Source organism: Helianthus annuus, chromosome 15 (genome assembly GCF_002127325.2).
Source record: "Helianthus annuus cultivar XRQ/B chromosome 15, HanXRQr2.0-SUNRISE, whole genome shotgun sequence".
Classification (NCBI taxonomy): Eukaryota; Viridiplantae; Streptophyta; class Magnoliopsida; order Asterales; family Asteraceae; genus Helianthus; species Helianthus annuus.
Window position 1 is genome coordinate 174,141,158 of NC_035447.2, and position 21,461 is coordinate 174,162,618.

General features: G+C 40.1%; 1 protein-coding gene and 1 long non-coding RNA gene across 2 annotated transcripts; one reads left to right on the forward strand and one right to left on the reverse strand.

The window, feature by feature from the left end:
- Positions 1–10,614: 10,614 nt before the first annotated feature.
- LOC110910955 lies at positions 10,615–12,302 on the reverse strand. Its single transcript, XR_004880381.1, has 2 exons — positions 12,142–12,302; positions 10,615–10,761 (listed from the first exon to the last, which is right to left on the reverse strand). It is a non-coding gene; the product is annotated as an uncharacterized LOC110910955 (long non-coding RNA).
- Positions 12,303–18,803: 6,501 nt separating this feature from the next.
- Positions 18,804–21,195, forward strand: LOC110913021 (protein IQ-DOMAIN 1). Its single transcript, XM_022157880.2, has 5 exons — positions 18,804–18,949; positions 19,725–19,801; positions 19,891–20,178; positions 20,266–20,481; positions 20,617–21,195. The coding sequence occupies exons 2-5, from the start codon at positions 19,733–19,735 to the stop codon at positions 21,037–21,039; spliced, it is 996 nt and encodes a 331-aa protein (XP_022013572.1). The 5' UTR covers positions 18,804–18,949; positions 19,725–19,732; the 3' UTR covers positions 21,040–21,195.
- The last annotated feature ends 266 nt before the right edge of the window (positions 21,196–21,461 follow it).

The following is a 21,461-nucleotide window of genomic DNA, read 5'->3' on the forward strand; positions in this document are numbered from 1 at the left end:
ATTTGTTTTGACTGCAGACGAAGCCAAGATGATCCCAGACGTCATTGCTGGTACGTTTTTAGTTAATGATATTTTTGCTAAAGTATTATTTGACTCTGGTGCCAACCAAAGTTTTATTAATACTTCATTTTGCAAACTCCTAAATCAATCATTAACTAAACTACCACAAAAATGTCTAGTGGAAACCGCAAATGGAGAAACTGTTAGGATTTCTGAAATCTTGCAAGGGGCAAGAATAGAAATTTTAAATCAAAAATTTATGGCAAACCTTTACCCAATGAATCTGGTTGGATTTGATGTAGTATTAGGAATGGATTGGTTAATAGCCAATAAAGCCAGTATTTTATGTGATCAAAAGACAATTCAATTAAAATCACCAAGAGGTGAAAAGATCTCAATTAAAGGAGATAGACCATTTAGATCCACTAAATTTATCTCTGTGATGAAAACTGCAAGTTATATAAGAAAAGGATCTATAGTGTATTTGATTTCTATAATCACTAACACTAAAGGAAAAGAAGTAAAAGATATCCCAGTGGTATCCCAATTTTCAGACATCTTTCCAGAAGAATTGCCAGGACTACCGCCAGACAGGGAAGTTGAATTCAGAATTCATCTGTTACCAGGAACAGCACCGATTGCCAAAGCACCTTACCGTTTGGCACCCGCAGAAATGCAAGAACTGAAGAAACAATTAGACGAATTGTTGGAAAAAGGATTCATACAGCCAAGCTCATCGCCATGGGGAGCGCCGATTTTATTTGTTAAAAAGAAGGACGGATCAATGCGTATGTGCATTGACTACCGCGAATTGAACAAAGTCACGATTAAGAATCGGTACCCATTACCAAGGATCGATGATTTGTTTGATCAACTTCAAGGAGCTCGATTTTTCTCTAAAATCGATTTAAGATCAGGATATCATCAATTAAAGGTACAGGAAGAGGATATTCCTAAAACCGCATTCAGAACAAGGTATGGTCATTATGAATTTACTGTCATGCCATTTGGTTTAACCAATGCCCCAGCCGCATTTATGGACATGATGAACCGAATATGTAAGCCATATTTGGATAAATTCATAATTGTCTTTATAGATGATATTCTCATTTATTCTAAAAGTAGAGAAGAGCATGCTAAGCACTTGCATTTACTTTTAAGTTTATTGAGAAAAGAGAAGCTTTATGCTAAGTTTTCAAAGTGTGAATTTTGGTTAGAACAGGTACAATTTCTCGGACATTTAGTGAATCATGAAGGAATTCATGTAGATCCAACGAAAATCGAAGCAATTACCAAATGGAAAAACCCAGAATCACCAACTGAAGTTAGAAGTTTCTTAGGATTGGCCGGTTATTATAGAAGATTTATTCGAGATTTTTCTAGAATAGCCATTCCTTTGACTAAGTTAACCTGTAAATCTGTTAAGTTTGAATGGGGACCAAAACAAGAAGAAGCTTTTAGAATCCTTAAGCAAAGATTAACCCATGCACCCATACTAACATTACCAGAAGGAACTGAAGACTTTGTAGTCTTTTGTGACGCTTCTAAATTAGGTTATGGATGCGTATTAATGCAACGCCAAAAGGTTATAGCTTATGCATCTAGACAGCTTAAGAGTCATGAAGGAAATTATTCAACCCATGATTTGGAATTAGGAGCTATAATTTTTGCCCTTAAGATTTGGAGACATTATCTTTATGGTAGTAAGTTTACCATATTCACAGATCATAAGAGTTTAAGATATGTCTTCGGGCAAAAAGAATTGAATATGAGACAAAGACGCTGGATGGAATTGCTTAGTGATTATGATTGTGATATCCAGTATCATGCAGGAAAAGCAAATGTGGTGGCTGATGCTTTAAGTCGAAAATATCACGAAAAGCCAAAAAGGGTACATTCTCTTAAATTAAATCTACAAGTAGATTTAAACAATCAAATTAGAAAAGCACAAGAAACAGTAATCAAGGAGGATACTGAAAAGTTAAAGGGAATGATTAAGGAATTAGAACAAGGAACGGATGGAATTTGGAGGTTCCATAAAAAGAGAATGTGGATACCTAAATTAGGAAATTTACGTCACCGTATATTAGAAGAAGCCCATAAGTCTAAATATACGATGCACCCAGGAAGTGATAAAATGTACCAGGATTTAAGGAAAAATTTCTGGTGGATAGGAATGAAAAAGGATGTAGCAGCTTATGTTTCTAAATGTTTAACTTGCTCACAAGTTAAAGCTGAACATCAGAAACCCTCAGGTTTGTTACAGCAATTAGAAATACCAGTTTGGAAATGGGAATTGATAACAATGGATTTTGTTACTAAATTACCCAAAACAAGAAAAGGTAACGATACAATCTGGGTGATTGTAGATAGGTTAACCAAATCAGCTCATTTCTTACCAATGAAAGAAACTTTTAGTATGGAACAATTAGCCAAATTATATGTAAATGAAATCGTTTCATTACATGGCATTCCTTTATCAATTGTTTCTGATAGAGATAGCCGTTTTACTTCTCATTTTTGGTCAAGTTTCCAAAGAGCAATGGGAACCAGGCTAAATCTAAGCACCGCGTATCATCCTCAAACAGACGGACAAAGTGAAAGGACAATTCAGACAATGGAAGACATGCTTAGAGCTTGTGTAATTGATTTTGGAGGTAATTGGGATGAACACTTACCTTTGATAGAATTTTCTTATAATAACAGTTATCACACAAGTATCAATGCTGCACCATTCGAAGCACTTTATGGAAGAAAATGCAGAACCCCAGTCTGTTGGGCAGAAATTGGGGAAAAACAATTATCTGGACCTGAGATAGTACAAGAAACAACTGACAAAATTATTCAAGTCAAGGAACGACTGAAAACTGCACGTGATCGCCAGAAGAGCTACGCTGACAACAGGCGTAAACCCTTAGAATTTCAAGTAGGAGACAGAGTATTATTGAAAGTCTCTCCCTGGAAAGGAGTGGTAAGATTTATCAAAAGAGGAAAGCTAAGTCCCAGGTATATTGGACCTTTTAAAATCATCAGAAGAATAGGACCTGTAGCCTATCAGCTACGACTGCCAGAGGAAATGGCAGGAATACATGATGTGTTTCATGTATCTAATCTTAAAAAGTGTCTAGCCGACGAATCACTCATAGTACCTCTTAAGGATATAAAGGTTAATGAACACCTCAAGTTTGTAGAAAAGCCTTTGCAAATTGAAGATAGGAAAATTAAGAATCTCAAGCATAAAAGACTAGTTTTGGTCAAAGTGAGATGGGACTCCAAAAGAGGACCCGAGTATACATGGGAGCTTGAGTCAGAAATGAAAAAGAAATATCCACACTTGTTCCAGTAGATCTCGAGGACGAGCTCTAAAACAAGGTGGGGAGAATATAACAACCCTCGGTAAAACCGACGTCCTCATAATAATTCTGATACCCTAATATATCTCTAAATATATCTATGTGTTTTTATATGTACCCCTTATGTGAAAACCGAGCCCTCGAAATAGAGTATATTATATAAAATAAATAAAAAACAAAAATAGTTAAGTTGAGGCGGGCCGCATAGACCTCACCTCAACCTAACGCGGGCCGCGCGAGTAGTAACCAGGATTTGCTAAAACCCTAAGCCCAAGCGGGCCGCGTACATGGTGGATTAAGTCCATGCGGGCCGCGAGTGTCCGGAATTGTGGCGTGACCCGGAGCGGCCACGTGTCCAAGTCGTGTCGAACCTATTAGATGACCCGGATCAGCTAAGCCTAGGCCCTAGGCCAGGCGGGCCGCGTAGAACCAGGCCCAAACTCCACGCGGGCCGCGTGGGGACGCGATTTCACAACTATAAATAGAGGGCATCGGGCCTTCAGTCTGATCGCTCAAATCTTTTCTTTCTTTCTTAAATTCTGAAGTAGTATACACTATAGCCGGGCATTATACCCCCTAAAATAGCGAGGTTCTGCTACGATGTAAGTATTATAACCCCTGGAGACGTATTAGATACGCTGCCCGATTGATCTAGGGTTCCGTAACGGCTGTCGTGGTTCTGCCCGACGTAGTCGTTGGAATGCCGTCTCGGGGAGGGTATTACTAATGTTAAAATGGGTTATTATACTAACACACGTGCATTTGTGTAATTTATAGATTATCTCCAGGAAACCATTACGAAAAACCTAAAACAGCAATGTGAGTAATCTTCTTTTTGAAAACTGTTTTTACAAAAACCTTGAATATCTTTCCATGCGAATGACAGTTATTGAGTATTTGTAAGAATACAATTACAGTCGGTAAATTTGGGGTTTTGTATACAAAATTTGTTACCACCTGGTAAAGGAGTAACATGACCATAAGTCGGAACGACATTACCGTGTGGTGGTAATTGATATAACTTGGAAACAAATGTAATTGCGGATGCGCCCTCAATACTGTTCACTGTGAATTTTTATTTAAACCTGATTAAACTGGGATTCACTCACCAGTATTTCCCACTGACAAAATATTTTTAAAACGCGTTTCAGGTAACAATATGTGAAAGCCAAATAGAAGCCAGCTGGACAGCACTGAAGGCTTGGAAAAGTGGCAATAAAGTTACCTAAGAATAAAATGGATGTTTTTATTCAAATAAATAGGATGTATTCCTATGAAACGTGTGTATTGAAAACTTGGGTTTTTACCCATATGTTTAATGTTATAAAACATGGTGGTTTACTCTGATTAAAATATTTCCTAACTACGATCCTGATGAAAATTTCCGCTGCCAAATTGAATAAATAAATGTGATACCACCAAAACTGGTTCACGGCCGCCCGTTCCCGGGAAATAGGGATCGGGGGCTGTGACAGCGACCGATAGTCATCTCAGGAGTGATTGGTCATTACCAAACATACTACATTTTCATCGACCCGGGAATCACCGCGGACATCATATATGAACAATGCTTCAATCAATTTGATCAGGAGGACAAGGCGCGCTTGGAACCAGTCGATTACCCACTCACTGGTTTCTGCAACGAAGCCGTCTTTCCCCTGGGACAAATATCATTCCCGGTGTTACTCTCAGACGAAAGAAATTCGAGAACAGAAGAGGTCACATTTATGGTGCTGCCAGCACATTCAAGACACGACATCCTCTTAGGAAGAGAATCCCAGGGAGACTTCAGTATGATATGCTCTGCACCACACTCAGCTGTTGGGTTCCCAACAGAAACGGGCATCGCATTAATATACGCAAGCAAAGAAGTCTTAGCAACAGACGAGGTGAGACCCGCAAAGGCAAGTAAATCAGCACCGCGTGCAGAAGCAGATAAATGGGTACTGAACAGCGCATACCCAGAACAGACAGTTACCCTAGGACCTGCAATGTCCGATTTAACGCGTGCGCCGCTCAAGAAATTGTTACACGAAAATACGGACATGTTCACCTGGAAACCAGCAGACATGGTGGGTGTTCCACGGCACATGGCAGAACACCGGTTAAACGTCTCGAAAGAAGCGAAGCCAGTAGTACATGCGAAGCGCCACTTGGGCGATATAAAGCACGATGCCATGAAAGAACAACTAATGGAGCTGTTGAATGTGGGCATCATTAGAGAAGTTAGATACCAGACATGGGTGGCAAGCCCAGTGATGGTGAAAAAACCAAATGGAAGCTGGAGAATGTGCGTAGATTACAAAAATTTTAACAAGGCATGTCCACGTGACTGTTACACCTTACCAGACATAGACGAAAAGATCGACTCTCTAGCAACATTTAGGTGGAATTGCTTCCTTGACTGCTACAAGGGGTATCACCAAGTCCAAATGGCTGTTCAAGATGAAGACAAAACCGCATTCCGCACACCGACAGGGCTGTACTGTTACACCAAGATGTCTTTCGGCCTAAAGAATGCAGGCGCAACGTATCAGAGGTTGATGAACGAGACATTCAGCGATGCCATCGGCAAGTACATCGAAGTGTATATGGATGATTTGGTGATTATGAGCAAGGAAGAAAGCATGATGTTGGTGAACATCCGAAAGACTTTCAACACGCTGCGCAGCGTAAGTATTAAACTGAATCCAGCAAAATGCTCATTCGGAATGGAAGAGGGAAAGTTCTTAGGTTTCATCGTCACAAAAGACGGCTTCAAGGTAAATCCAGAAAAAGTTCAAGCAATTGAAAGAATGCCTTCACCATCAAACATCAAAGTGATGCAAAAATTAGCAGGACGGTTAGCCGCACTCAATCGTTTCCTAGCTAATCACGCCGCAAAGTCTTTTCCGTTCATCAAGACATTGTAATGCTCCCAAAGCTGAACACAACTGAGCTCACACAATAACCTGCAACTCGATCACTTCGTAGTCACAAAAGTAACTCGCGCACAAATACGACAGAATAAAACGTTGTAGTTAAACACAACATAACCTGTCAGTGCCATCATTCATTCGTGACACCTAATCAAAGTAATTCCACATGCACATATTATGACGATAGCAAAATTCGCATAAACACAAGTAAATATTCAAATACCCAAACGTCAAACTTGATCAGTGTCCACACACATAACAGGTAAAACAAAATAAAATTGTTTAAACAGATCATCAAAATTACAAGGCCGCCAAAGGCCATACGCGGCTCGCAGGCCGGAATCAACCAATCAAGAACGACTTGTACCAGCGCCTCCCGCCGCGCTTGCCTCATCCCCAAGGGCCTTTTTCAACAAGGAAACACCATCAATTTTCCTAGCTAGCTTTTCGGCAGCTTTAACAACGGCAAATTCCAAAGAGGAAAACCCCTTCCGCTTTGCAGCATACCTACTATCACAATCCTCCGCGTAAAGCTCAAAATGGTGATCTTTCTCCTTATTAACAGCCGCAGCTTTACCCTCGGAGTAACCGTACTTTTGACCACTATTGTATCCCGCCTGACCCAATTCATACATATAAGTGGCAAGCTCAGGGGAATTCACAATACAGTCAGCAAGCTGCAAACAAGCAAACAACAACATAAGAGGAACCGCCAAAACATACCAAAAACAAACATAAAATAATGGAAATTACCAAAGGCACGGCACGCGATATCAACCATTTACAATCGGCAGATATCTCCTCAACGAGGCCATCAGAGGCCACACATTCCGAAGTTTTTTTCTGCAAGAAGCTTTTCAGCAGCCTCGCACTCAGAGACTTTCTGCTTCACAAGGAGCTCCAACTTGTCGATGCGATCGACATACTCCTTCTCTTTCTTCTCAGACGCAAGGCACGCCTTATTGGCTTCCTCAGCAAGCTCCTTTTTCTCCCCAGACAATCGAACAATCGCCTCACGCTGAGATTGCATTTCAGCATTAGTGCGCTCACAGGCTGCCTCCCAATCTTTCTGCTTCTGAACATTAACTCGTTTCTGTTCCTCAAGTTTCTGCTCAGCATCAGCAAGCCTCCATTGCAATCCTTTCTTTTCAGAATTGAATTTTTCTCTCTCTTCGGCTAAAGCTTTCTTCGCATCCTCAAACGCAGTTGACTCTTCCCCCATCAATCGCCAATCGCGCAGAATCTCTTGAGAAGTGGCAAAGAAATTAACTCCAGCATGAACATGATCGTCCAACAACTCAAAGCGATTGCGCCTTTTTTGGAACATTCTTTCCGCATGGGGGAGAGACAAAGAGAAGAAATCATGACAATTAGCCAAATCACTCATCCGGGAACCTTGAGTCAGATTCCACCGAGGACCGTGCAGCAGGTCATCACAAGCAGGATTGTGCGTATCCCATGAATCAGCATGAACTTTCTCAAATTGAGGGCTACGAACAACACCGGAAGTAGCACCATCACCACCCGGAGCACGTTTGGTAAAGATAGTTTGGCGCGGGGTAGCTTCACTAGACTCCAACTCGGTCTCCACACCCGTACCCTTACCCCCAATACCTTCATCCTCGGCAACATCACCACCACCTTCACCTACAGTCTCTGCAACAACCTCACTCGGTTTCTTCTTCTCCCCGATACCATCGCGCGGAGGGGTTAACCCAACCGTCCTCGAAGGAGGAGACTGCGGATGAGTGATGTCTGAAATATCAAACCTGCGAGGCCCTTTTCTAGGCTTCACTCCTGTCATAAAAAACAACCACAACAATCAAAAATAACTCAAAGAAACATGCAGAAAATATACAACTACAACACCATTACCAGTAGGGGCAGAAGCAGCAAATATCTGCTCCAAGAGATTCCCCCGTTGTTCACTAAAGATACCCATATCTATTTCAGACTCAGACGACGCAGGATGGGCTTCTTTGTGGAGTCTAGCCTTTTTCGAGGCAAGAAGGGCAGCAGCTTGCTCGTCAAGTTTGCGCTTTTTATCTTCAAGAGCCTTTTTCTTCATATGCTCGGTCAAAGTAGCGCGGTCGTCCGGATCAGACCCGCGCGGTTTCGCTCCAGTTCCTAAACCAGATAACGTATCAGATACGACTACATAATCTAGAAAAAGGAGGAGTAGAGGGTCGTTCAGGGAAAGTACCACTCGTTTGGCCCTCAACCCTCTTCCCACCTTTATCAAGCTTATCAGTTTTAGCTTTCTTCCTGGTCTCCACCTGAGAGGAAGGAGTAACAGGAATTTCTACATCCTCACCAACAACCTCCTGAACAGGTTCATCAACACCACCCTGCGCGGTACCTGCACGCGCATAATGAGAAGTTAGACCTTCAAAGGGCTTGTCAGAACTTCCACTCGAGAGAACAACAACTTCCTCTCGAGTGGGACCAACAGGGTCATTGATGTGCGTGAAGTGTGTTATATTTTTAGATATATATTTAAGCCTTTTTTACACTTTTAGCCAAGTTTTAAATTTATAAAACACGATATTTACTAACACTAAACACACATATGGGCAAGTGCACCCATCGTGGACGTAGTATAGTGTTGGTAAGATACCGAGGTCGTCCAAGGACACAAGAGCTTTTAATACCGGTTTATCCTCAACGTCTAATCAAATCAAAAAGTTAGAAAAATGTTTTAAACTAAGAAAAATAAAAACTAACTAAATGCTGAAAAATAAAATAAAATAAAAACAGATAGACAAGATGAATCACTTGGATCCGACACGTGTATTAGTATAACCTTTGATTATTTTCGCACTTTTGCACTTGTTTAAGAGATTATCTTAGTTATTGTAGTAGGCCCCTCTTTTGAAGGCGACGTTACCCTCAACCCAGTAGTTTGAGTCAGCAAGGATACAATCCTAAAGGGTCGGATTATTGAAAGATAATGAATTAAGTTATTAATGCAAATTATGGTAGGCCCCGCTTTTGGCGGTGACGTTACCCTCGGCTAAGTAGTCTGAGTCAGCAGGGATACAGTCCTAAATAGCCGGGTTATAGTATTAATAGTAGTTAACTTATGAGGGGGTCAAAGAGTTTGGATCCCCGCCATCCAATACCTATGGGCATTGAAGGAGATCCTACTAAATTTGACCCAGGTCCCAAGCAGGACCTCTAAACGCTGAACAAGGGCAAGACCCTTACCAAACCGTTCCCTTAACCCCCGACCAGGTAGCCAACATACCTCCATATAGACCGTGGAGATATGAATGGTGAAAATCTTTTATTTTATATAGACAGTAAAATAATGCCAAGACACCACGGACAAACGATAAGGAAAGATCACCTTCAACATAAGTAACTAGTTATTAAAGTCATTAATACAAAACCAAATAAAAAGTGCAAAAGATTAAAAATAAAAAGTATTATACTAAACACTTGTCTTCACCAAGTGATGTAAGAGACTTAGGCAAACATGGCCTTGATTGTCAAGAACTCTTACGATCAATCTTGGATCCCGAGACGACTCACACACTCTACGATGGACAATGGATGATGGTGGTGGATGATGGTGATATGGTGGTGGTGGGTGGTGGATGAGGTGTGAGAGAGGTGGTGTGCCAAGGGATGAGGGAGAATGAAACCAAGCTCCTCTATTTATAGGCTGGACAGAACGCTGGACACGGCCCCGTGTCCGCTGGACACGGCCCCGTGCCCGTCTGACACTCTCTCTCTTCATTAATTGTAATTGCGAATTACAATTAATGCGCCTGCTGTACTTTCAACACGCCCCCGTGCCCGCTGGGCACGGCCCCGTGGTGAGCAATGGAAGCTTCTACTGGTTTGTCTTTTCTGCTGCTTCCTGGGCACGCCCCCGTGTTCGCTGGACACGGGGCGTGTTCAGACTCTGTTTTCTTCTCTTTGTTTTGGGAGGTGCCGTTGAGGGTCCGGGCAGTCCACTTTTGTTCCTTTTCTTGTATTTATGGTAGAATTAGTGGTCTTTTTGCTTCTTTTGTGATTTTGAGCTCATTTCATCCTGAAAATACAAAAGGAAGACAAAAACACTCTTTTTCCAACATTAGTACTTAAAAAGGGTTAGTTTTATGCCTTAATTGATGTGTTTTATATGTTGCATTTTACACACATCAGTCATCTTCATCATCTTCACCTAGAACAACGCTGGCATATCTAGTAAAGCTCTCATCAGATGGGTGTAAAAAACGGCCACGAATTTGGTCTAACGAAGTCGGTTTCCCATCTTCCTGGTGTCACACTCCAACCGATGGCGGAAACATCGGGATGAGACGAACAAATTGCTCAAAACAACATAACACTAAATGTGACAATATGAATTAAATCATTTTATTAATTTCCAAAGGACAATACAAAGTTTCAAACATTCAAACATAAATTCAAACAATAGTTTATTTCTAGAATGGGTTTCTAAAGCCGTCCTAGCTTGTTTTCTTGTATCTTGATCAATCAACCTGCAACATGTATTAAAATAAAGTCAACAAAAGCATGTTGGCGAGTATACAAGTTTTCATACATAGCATAGTACGTGTTTAAAATGTTGCTCATATCCAAATGTGAATACAATACCATGTTAACAGTATACTCGAAACGATGTTACTCTACGTGTCCAAACCAAAGTTTAACGCAATTAAAGTGCCTACCCAAAAGAGTATGGGTGGTTTTAACATAGATTAACCTAACAATACCCGTTAATATAACGAGAGGGGCGTTTCTCAACCTATAGCGCTACCATTGTTAGGGGAGGCTTGTACGAAGTTAATGAACACATAGTCATGAATGTTTACATTAGCATAACATGTCTAACATGATTAAAATGTATCACATAGGGTAAGGATAGAGTGTGCGTAAAATGTTTGATGTGATTGTGATGTTTGATATAGAATACATATTGCACCCAAAAGTGGAATTTAGAAAATGAGTCATGTATAATCACAGTAATTGCGTTGCGATTTCTTGTAAATACGCACGAGTAAAGATGGAGAATCCAAGAGATCGAACCAAGCGATTATCCTAATTAGGGAATAACAAAATAACGCTTTAATTAATATTTAAATATTAATATTTATTGCTTATAATCAATTATTTAGATGTTATAATTTATCTCATAATTAGCATTTATAACTATATTATTAAGTATTTTTGTTTAAAAGAGAAAATGAATAAAAATGACTAAAAATAATAAAAGAAAGGAAACTGTAAATTATAATTCTAAGGGTTTTAAAGGAAGGAAAAAAAATGGATTGTAAATAAAAGAATAAAAGGAAACTTTTTAAAAAAGAAAAAGAAAAATCAAATAAATAGATAAAATAAATTGGGTTCACACTAATGGCGCCAACATCACTAGACTACATCAAGAGTTTTTGTTATGTCAAATAGATTTTTAATTCATATCAACCATTTTTTAAACAGTTTCTTTTTCCCTTTTAGAAAGAGGTTGTCTTTAGTTTATGTTATCAGGGGCGAAGGATAAGAGGGGTGGGGAGGGGCGCCCGCCCCCCCGAATTTTTCGCTCAATAGTGTTATATATGTAGTTTTCGTATAAAAATTTGTGGGTATATACGTTTTCGCCCCCCCCCCCCCCGGTTCTATAGAAATGGTTGGGTATATACATTTTCGCCCCCCGACCGAAAAATTCAAGCTTCGCCACTGTATGTTATATGATTAGTTGTTAAGTATATAGGATTTGTTTCACTAATAGTTCATGAACTAAATAGGAACAGTTTTAAATCTAAGTAACCCATTTACTAACAAAACAAACTTGCTTTAAATAAGAATGTTAATATACGAACAGTTGTGCCAATGAGCTAGTGATGGAGTGGTAAGGGAGAGACCTTATGTTCCAAGTGACCTAAGTTCAATTCCTGCCCCTAGCATTTAGTTTCTGCGGCACCTGGTGATGATGGGAGACTAGGCGAGTAGGCGGCGATCGCTAGTTCGATCCTTGAACTGAGCGGGTTTTACCTCACCGCACTGTCGTGCCTTCGGGCGAGTGTTCACGGGCTTCGGCCCTAGGTGAGGGTTTTCCCCGGTTCGGAAGGCGAGTGTATCCCGATGTGGTGAATTTCGCCAGTAGCCCATTTGGAGGATTCGTTGGCCGTTCAAAAAAAAAAATATACGAACAGTTGTCAACCATGATGGTTTTTTTTTTTTTATATAGAAAATATAAACACTTAATAAAAGAATGGTTTACGGACTGCAAAACGAAACCCACTATTTCCGATGTTGTTCGTTTGCTATACACTTAATATTGTCCCATTATATAGAAATAAGGAAAACAGATTGATCGAGTTAAAGGGGTTATACCGATCACGGTGAAACACGAGTTCCGATTTGCGCTCGACGTAAGATTAGGTGTGTTCGTGGCTCCGATGAGACTCCGATTTCTCCGGCGAAGTGCAAGGATGTTTCAGACGATTTGCGAGTAGTGGCGGTTGTTGCGGTTGTTCAAGAAAGAAAGGAGAAGGGTTACCGGTTCTTAAGAATGGAGAAGGAAGGTATTTTTATAGGCTTGATTGGTTGAAAGCAAAAAAAGAAAACGCGTAAATTATTTGTCTATCACCGAGATGTCAGCAATCATAAGCAATAGAAAGGAATCATAAGCAATAGAAAGGAAAGTTGTTAGTTGTTCTTTGCTGTGATTGAGTGGAAAAAAGGAAATGGGCTGTCAATTCGCGAAGGAGAAGAAAAGGAAGGGTAATCAACGAAAAAAAGAAAGGAACAGTCGGTGTCTCGCTGTCATCTTTGGCGGCAAATGTTTAAAAAAAAAAAGATTCGAGTTCGCGCATAAGAATTAAATGGTTCAAGATATTAACAGCGATGATGGTAGCTCATCCGGTTAGTACGTGTGTCCGTGAATTGAGCGGCGCTTGTTCGAGTCCGGGCAGAAGCCCTTTTTACTGGTTTTTTTTGACTATCTAATATTTTTGGTTACTTGCTGATCAGTCCCTGATGTCATATTGCTTGACACTAACTGGCCTAACTGAGTTGTTTAACTCAGTTAGGTATTCCCTTTAAGTAACAACTAACTAAGTTAGTTGTTTTGATCCATGAAAAGGATTTATTAACTAGGTTAGGTTTAAACTAACCTTATTAACTATAAACCGACTTTTATATTTATATTATTTATTAAAATATTAGTTAATTATTTAAACTATTAAATTATTTAATTATTTAATTAAATATAATAAGTAATTTAATTATTTAAACAAATATATTCATAATAAACGAGTTATATTAACGGTAAAAATCTTTCATTGATATTTAAACTCGTGAAAATTTCTAAGGTTTCAGCTGTTAGGATTCGGATTTTTAAAACGGGTCGGATTTTGGATATCCGTTTTGACGGATGTTACACCTAAATCGCTTCAACCATGGCACCCGCAGCTTTCGGGTTCAGAACGTTTATCAAACTATAGCCAACTGCAAAAGACAAAGAAATAAGAAAAGACACACACACAAAAAAATGCCTTAGAAAAAAAATCACATACATTTGCCTTGATAACTGTACACGGGAACACCCAAAGGATTCTTTGGCACCCACAACAAACTCATTCCCACACCAACCAGAGCCATCTCATCCAACTGAGAAATGACAGTCACCTTGTGTGTTATTTTCTTATACCAATCTTGTGCAGCATAATCCGCCAACACATCCACCTTCGGGATCCCTTCACTCATCAATCGATAATGCATATCCATTGGAATCACACGGCGACGTATGTAGAAGAACTTCTGCTTCCAATCATGCAAACTCTTCAACGGAACGGAACAAACTGGAGAAACACCCGTCCGGGCGTTGAAAGAGTTAAAACCAGTGTTATAAGTGACGGTGTAAAAGACGTTGAACATCTCAAACGTCGGCTCGATACGGTAAGACCTACAAACGAACTCAAAATGAGTAACACGTGGAAGCCCAATCGCGTTGATCTGCGAAATATGCAACCCATAATTCCTCAAGACAGAGGCAGTAAACTTCGTAATCGGAAGCCTAAAGCTACCCTCACGGAAAAATGCAGCATACAGAGTGATGTAATCTGGAGGAGCATCCACGGCGGTGGAATCAGCAGTCGGATACTGGGCTCCCCACTCAGGGCGAAAGCCCATTCCTTGAACAAGATTGTAGAATTCTTCTTCTTTCCATCCAATGACTGCCTGGTCAGGACCAGGAGGAGCTCTCCCTTTATATTTTCTCTTTCTCTGAGTGGGATTTGTACCAGACATGACGAAGATAACGAAAGGTTAAACAAAATACTCAAGTAAAGAAAGAAGGAAATGAAAGAGATGGAGAAAACCAAACTTGAGAAATTTGAAAAAAATGAAGAAGAGGGAGAAACCGCTTCCTATTTATACCCATCGCATTTAATGCGATGGGTAAGGGACCGTTAGAGTCCAGGAAAAGCAAGCAATGGGGGAGTGACACGTCAGAAGAGAGAGAAGACGTCACCTCTTTTTTCGAGAGCATGGGCAACAGGACCTGACGACGTGACAGAAAGTAACTGAAAAGGCGTATGTTCACCTCCGATAAGACAGGGACATCAGACAGTCACATCAATATCTTCCCCAAGTCAACAAAACTTCCATCAGAAGGAAACAACAAAGGGCCAAAACCCATGCGTCATGCGTCCATTTGGCTCACTTTTTACAAAGGACCATACGCCATGCGCCATGCGTCCATTTGGCTCACTTTTTACAAAAGGCCAAAACCCATGCGTCATGCGTCCAGTTGACTCACTTTTTACAAAGGGCCAAAACCCATGCGCCATGCGTCCATTTGGCTCACTTTTTACAAAGGGCCAAAACCCATGCGCCATGCGTCCATTCGGCTCACTTTTTATAAAGGGCCAAAACCGATGCGCCATGCGTCCATTTGGCTCACTCTTTACCAAAGGCCAAAACCCATGCGCCATGCGTCCATTTGGCTCACTTTTTACAAAGGGCCAAAACCCATGCGCCATGCGTCCATTCGGCTCACTTTTTATAAAGTGCCAAAACCTATGCGCGACGCGTCCGTTTGGCTCAACTTTTTTTAATTTAAATCACCAAACTCCACGCGCCCTACAAACCGCTATAAAAACCACTACTCTTATAAGTCCAGAATCCCTCCTAGACGATCAACTCAACTAGAAGGAACACTGGACTGGGGGGACTTGAAGAGGTATTGTCCCAATTCCCTGCCTACATGGCAGGGACCACACCACTTTTTGAGCATACATGGCGACCACATCAGCAAAGCAATCCAGAAGCTTTTAGAAACTTTTGTAAGATCTGCAGGTGGCACCAAAGATGCTCTACCCGACAAAAAGGACAACACGTGTCACCAGTCGCAGAACGCCACATAGGCGTGCGACAAATCAGGGGGCAGAGCTGACAACACCAATACAAGGTTTCTAACATGGACAAATGTAAGTGTGCCACGTGTACCACTACACCAACCATGGCAGAGCAGACCAAGAGGATATTCCCCTTGGTCGGATAGCTGGCGCGCGTCCACAGCTGGCACAGCTGCTCCTCCCTCCTTCACCCTCCGGCTATAAATAGGACCCTTCATCATTCAGGTTCAGGATCTTTGGCTCTCATTCACATACACTAAACACACACTGTTTATTCTCCCTCAGAACAGTACTTATCCTCACGCCGGAGCCTGGTTAAGAGGGAAACCCTCATATTCCCCTCTTAACGAGACTAACGGTGTTGCTGTTTTGCAGGATCTAGGTCATTCAGCGAGTAAGAAAGGAGATTGAACCCACAGAAGAAACAACCCCACAGATTAACCTCGGTACTAACCTGTGTTTCATCAGCTTCCATTGGCCAATACCAATCGTTAAGTAGAAGAGTAGAACCTCCTAACACTGAATCATCAAAGCAGGCGACATCATCAACAAATTCTTTTTCTTCCCAATCTCATTCAATGGAATTAAATGTCTAGACTAGTGCTATTTGTTCAAATTCGAATCTTGCTTCTATTTGCATGATTTGTGTAAACCTCTTTAACTCTTTACATTTATGTTTAGTTTGTCTTGTTGAGTTCCAGAGACGTTTACTCAATCCTTTCCTTTAAGTGGATATACATACACTGATACACACTTGAATGTCAAATTTTAATGTTGGAAACGATTAAAATTATACTCTTGAATATGTTTCAAGATATGTCTTATGTATTGCTAAATTTTTAAAATACTAGGATTGCGACCCGCCGCAATGCGGCGGGGATTCTTTAGTTATAACTAAGTCGATCTAGGAGCCGCACGTTATGTTAAACCTGTCAAACGGGGAAAAAATAGACGATGTAAAACGTTCACCCACACACGCATGTTGCATCGTGTTAACTCGCAAAATTTAGAACGAAACGTAAAAACGTTAAGCCAAAGACACACGTTGCGATGTGTTATGTCACAAAATTTAGAACCAAGCATAAAGCGAAAAATTTGCAGAAAATGAAAACTATAAAGGACCAAAGTTGAAAGTAAAAAAAGTTATGAGTATAAGTTGCAAAAGATAAAAAAGTTTTGGGTTAAAAGTAAAAAAAAACAAATAATCTTGGGTTAAAAGTAATTTATGAAATACTTTTGGGTGAAAAGTAAAAAAAATCATTTTTTTTGGAAAACCCCAAAGCCAACGTTACGACAACCATATGCATAACCATTTTTTTTTGAAAAACCCCCAAAGCACACCTCGCGTTGCAGCGGAGCGTAAAACGGTCTCCAATAGTACTAATGTCACACAACTGTCATCGACCACCAACACTGACTCGACCTAGGATATAAGGATATGCGTGTTGCGACGAACCTGTCAAACATGGAAAAATAGAGGCAAAAATGTTGAACCACACATGCACGTTGCGTCGTATTAACTCGAAAAATTTAGAACTATACGTAAAACGAAAATTTGCGAAAGATAAAAGTATGAGTGACAAAAGTTGTGAAGTTAAATTGCAAATAATGAAAAGTTTTGGGTTAAAGTTAAAAAAACAAATTATATAGGGTTAAAATTGCAAAAGGTAAAAGCTTTTGGGTTAAAAGTAAAAAAGTCAAGTTTTTTTTTTTTGGAAAATGTGTAAAGCATCATGTATAACTTAGACTGCGGGGTATGGGGCGGGAGTTTGGGCGTGGGTAGGGGGAAAACGCCCACGCCACCACCCCGGGTGGGCATGGGTTTCGGCGTGGCCCTTGGGGCATGGGTTTCAAGCCGGGCGTGGGGCGGTCTGGCCAAGCTGACATGGCGGGCTCTAATTGGACAAACCAAAGAAGCCGTTGGGCTAGCCGTTGATTTAACTATCAATGGCTCAGATCTAGCGAAGCCCACCAAACCCACGCCCCCAACCCCCGCCCCACCATACCCTGTTTAAATGTGGGTCGCCCCATGTCTGCCACCCCAAGCCACGTGTCAACAAATGTCCCAACCCAAGCCCAACCCCCGCCTCACCATACCCCGCAGTCTTATTATGCACAAAAAAAATTGCTAATTTATAATATATAATATATAATTTTTGTCACAAAATGTTGCGACCCAATTCCAACGTTGAATCAAGATATTCCATTTCAAAAAAATTTGTTACTTAAGTCTTTAGCTTTGTGACATTCTACTAAATCATTGCTCTATTTCGATATATACAAAGGGAGTGAATTCGAAAAATACCATATTGTGTCTTTTGAAATTTTAAAGATAGGGAAATTTCCTATGAAAATTCCGTAGGAAAAAGTGTCGGAAGTACCTTCATACAGTATACCAGAAACCCTAATTTACAACACGAGACAAGAAACCCTAATTTAGAGAATATATACTAGAAATTTTCTGAATGCACATTTCTAACTAATACCAACACGAAAAAAAATCATAATTTAGCGTCCCTATACATACAAAATACCGAGAAATCAAAAACTCATGGTTTTGCGCTAATATATTACGACTCTTTTTCAACCAGAATATTAAACATCATCTCGTAATGTGTCGGAAGTTCCGACACGTTTCCAAAAAAATCAGGTACCTTTTAAATATTAATTGTTAAGTGATTATAGTAAAAAAAATTTGCTGCTATTATTATTATTATTATTATTATTATTATTATTATTATTATTATTATTATTATTATTATTATTATTATTATTATTATTATTATTATTATGTGTAATATCCATAAATAGGGTGATTAACTTTAGTTAATTAATATTTTTAATGGCAAATTTGGATCATTAACGTGCCACCAGCGGAACCACTAGATTATATCTATCTTCACTAAGCTATAATGCCTATACATCAATTCAGGAGAAAAACCAATAAATCTGACAAAAACCGATGGTTTAGAAGATAACCACAAAATTTAACGGTATGTAAACAAATTTCAATGGTGTGCAAAATAAATTGTTAACTTGTGGGTTAAAATTAATCTCCAAAGTTGGAAATGGAGTTTTCTTCCATACAAGTACCACCTTTTACGGTTCCAAAAATAGGCATTTTGGGTGCTATATGTTGCTGGTGGTCCAGCATTGTGATGAACCTGCAACCAACATTCTTCTCATTCTCAGGATCTCTTCTCTTCACCTCCCGAATCTCTAGCAACAACTGGGATTATCCTTTTCTACTGCTTCCTTTCCAACTAAGGAAAAATAAGACAAGGATTCAATCTTTCCGTCGTTGTTGCAGGTACGAAATTGTTTTCGTAGGAAATGCGTAGGAAAAGTTTTTGTCCAAAAGTGTTTCCGGTCAGCGACGGAAGATCTTCCGACGAAATCATCTTTGTCGGAAACCGTCGCTAAATGCTGTTTCCTAGTTCCTACGCATTTCTGCGAACAAATGCGTAGGAAATGTTTTTGTCCAAAAAATGTTTCCAACGACAGATCTTCTGACGAAATCATTTTTGTCAGAACTCTGTCGCGAAATGCTGTTTCCTACACATTTCTGCGAACATTGACTTTAGAAACGACTCAGTTTTCTAGTAGGGGTAAATGGATAATATTTAATGTTAAATTGGTTTTTTAAGAGGAATTACTTTAACACCGCTCGTTGGAAATGCGTAGAAAATTTGTCAAAAATGTTTCCAACGACAAATTTTCCGACAGAAACAGTTTTGTCGGAAAAATGCCGCTAAATATGCTCCGCATTTCTGTTGAATATCATTTTCAGAAACCACCCAGTTTTCTAGGTGGGATAAATGGGTATTTTTTATATTAAATTGATTTTTTGTAAGGAGGTATTATTTTAACACCTCGCGTTGGAAAAGCGTAGGAAATTTGTCAAAAATGTTTTCAACGACAAGTTTTCGACAAAATTATATTTTGTCAGAAAATTGTCGCTAAATATGTTTCCTACGCATTTCCATCGAATATCACCTTAAGAAACGACCCGGTTTTCAAGCGGTAGATCTATATTTTTTCGGGATTCGTGGATGTTATATAGTTTTTTTTTTCCATTTTTGAAGAGGTTCAAATGGGGAAGAAGAGCTGGTTTTCTGCCATGAAGAAAGCTGTTTCTATTTCCAAGATCAAGAAAGAGAAGGTGTGTATGTGTTGCCACTTCTTTTTTGCATACCAACTGTTTGTATAAATGCCTATGAGAGTTAATAACTAACTTGTCCATCATTGCAGAGATCCAATAAATCAAAATCAAATCCCAAAAACTCATTGCAAGTAAATCAAGTGAGTTTGGATGCATGTTCATCTCACACAGAAGCTGCATTGGCTAACCCTATCCCTCAGTATCATTCAATTATGGACACGGAGTTCATAGTTCCCGAGAATGAGCAGATCAAACACGTGGATGTGGATACGATCACATACACCACAATCGTTGCAGAAGATGTCGTGTCTCAATCTGCTGCTACAAGTGAGGAAATCAGTGCCACCAAGATTCAGGCGGCTTATCGTGGGTACACGGTAATGATCTTTTTGATGAGTTAGTTATTACTACAAAAATTATTGTGACCGAGATGTGACACGATTTTTTTTTTTTTTTGTTTTAAGGCAAGAAGGGCTTTCCGGTCTTTGAGAGCCATGAGGAGACTGAAATTGTGGCTTCAAGGGCAGGCAGTTAAACGTCAAACGACGTCTGCCTTAATGCGCATACAGACAATGGGTCGTGTCCAGTCTCAAGTTCGGGCCAGGAGTATGCGAATGGCTGAAGTCAACGAGACTCTCCAACGACAGCAAATCAAGAAGCGTCAAAAGGTTCTTGAGAAGGTTAGTTCCTCTAGCCCTACATCAATGTGGGTCCATTCATTTGAGATGGGACCCACAAAAGTACCGCGTATTTTAGTGTCATCAATCATTATATATTTATATATAACTGAGACTTACACTGGGCTTATTCTACAGCAAGCGTTTGATTTGAGTCCGAAATCAAAGGCACAAGTAGAAGCCAGCTTACGAAGCAAAAAGGAGGCTGCCGAAAGAAGAGAAAAGGCATTGGCGTATGCATTCTCGCGTCAGCAGATGTGGAGGAACTCACAATCACCCAAATCTGCAGTTGTGGACCCAAAGCATTTTGATTGGGCTTGGAGTTGGTCCAACCGATGGGATGCGATTAGACCAAGGGAAACTGGAGCCATGGTTCGACCCCAGTCGCCACCCTCTAAGCCAGCTCTGTCATCTGGTCAAAGGTCAACGTCACCAAAATCAGTGATACCAAAAGCCAGCCCACGTCGCGTAAATACAGGATGTCGGGTGGGGTTAGCCAACAAGCGGCATTTGGTCACAAGTACACCATTTACTGGTGCGGCTAGGATCGCTGTGAGGTGAACGGAATCATGCGGGATTTGAACTGAGATTATTATTCTTGAGATGTATCTATAAAGGTGTGGAATAAGCAGAGATCATGTATGAGATCGTTTCAATCATCTTTATGAGAAAAGAACACATGATTGCATACGTTTAACTTGCTTATAACTTAACTACAACCCGTTAACTCGTTTATAACTTGTCAATCGGCTTAATACGTTTAGATAAATGACACGAAGCAATTCATCCCGAATAAATAATAACTTCCAAAACACCAACAAGGTGGCAATCTAATGTCAAATATCTTCAACAAACAATATGTGTGTAACCATAACATGTTTGAAACATACTTCGACAATCTAACGTCCGATTGTTGGATTTTTTCGTAGTACACAGACATGTTTTACAAAATGTCATATTAGTCGGAGACGCACCAACAATTT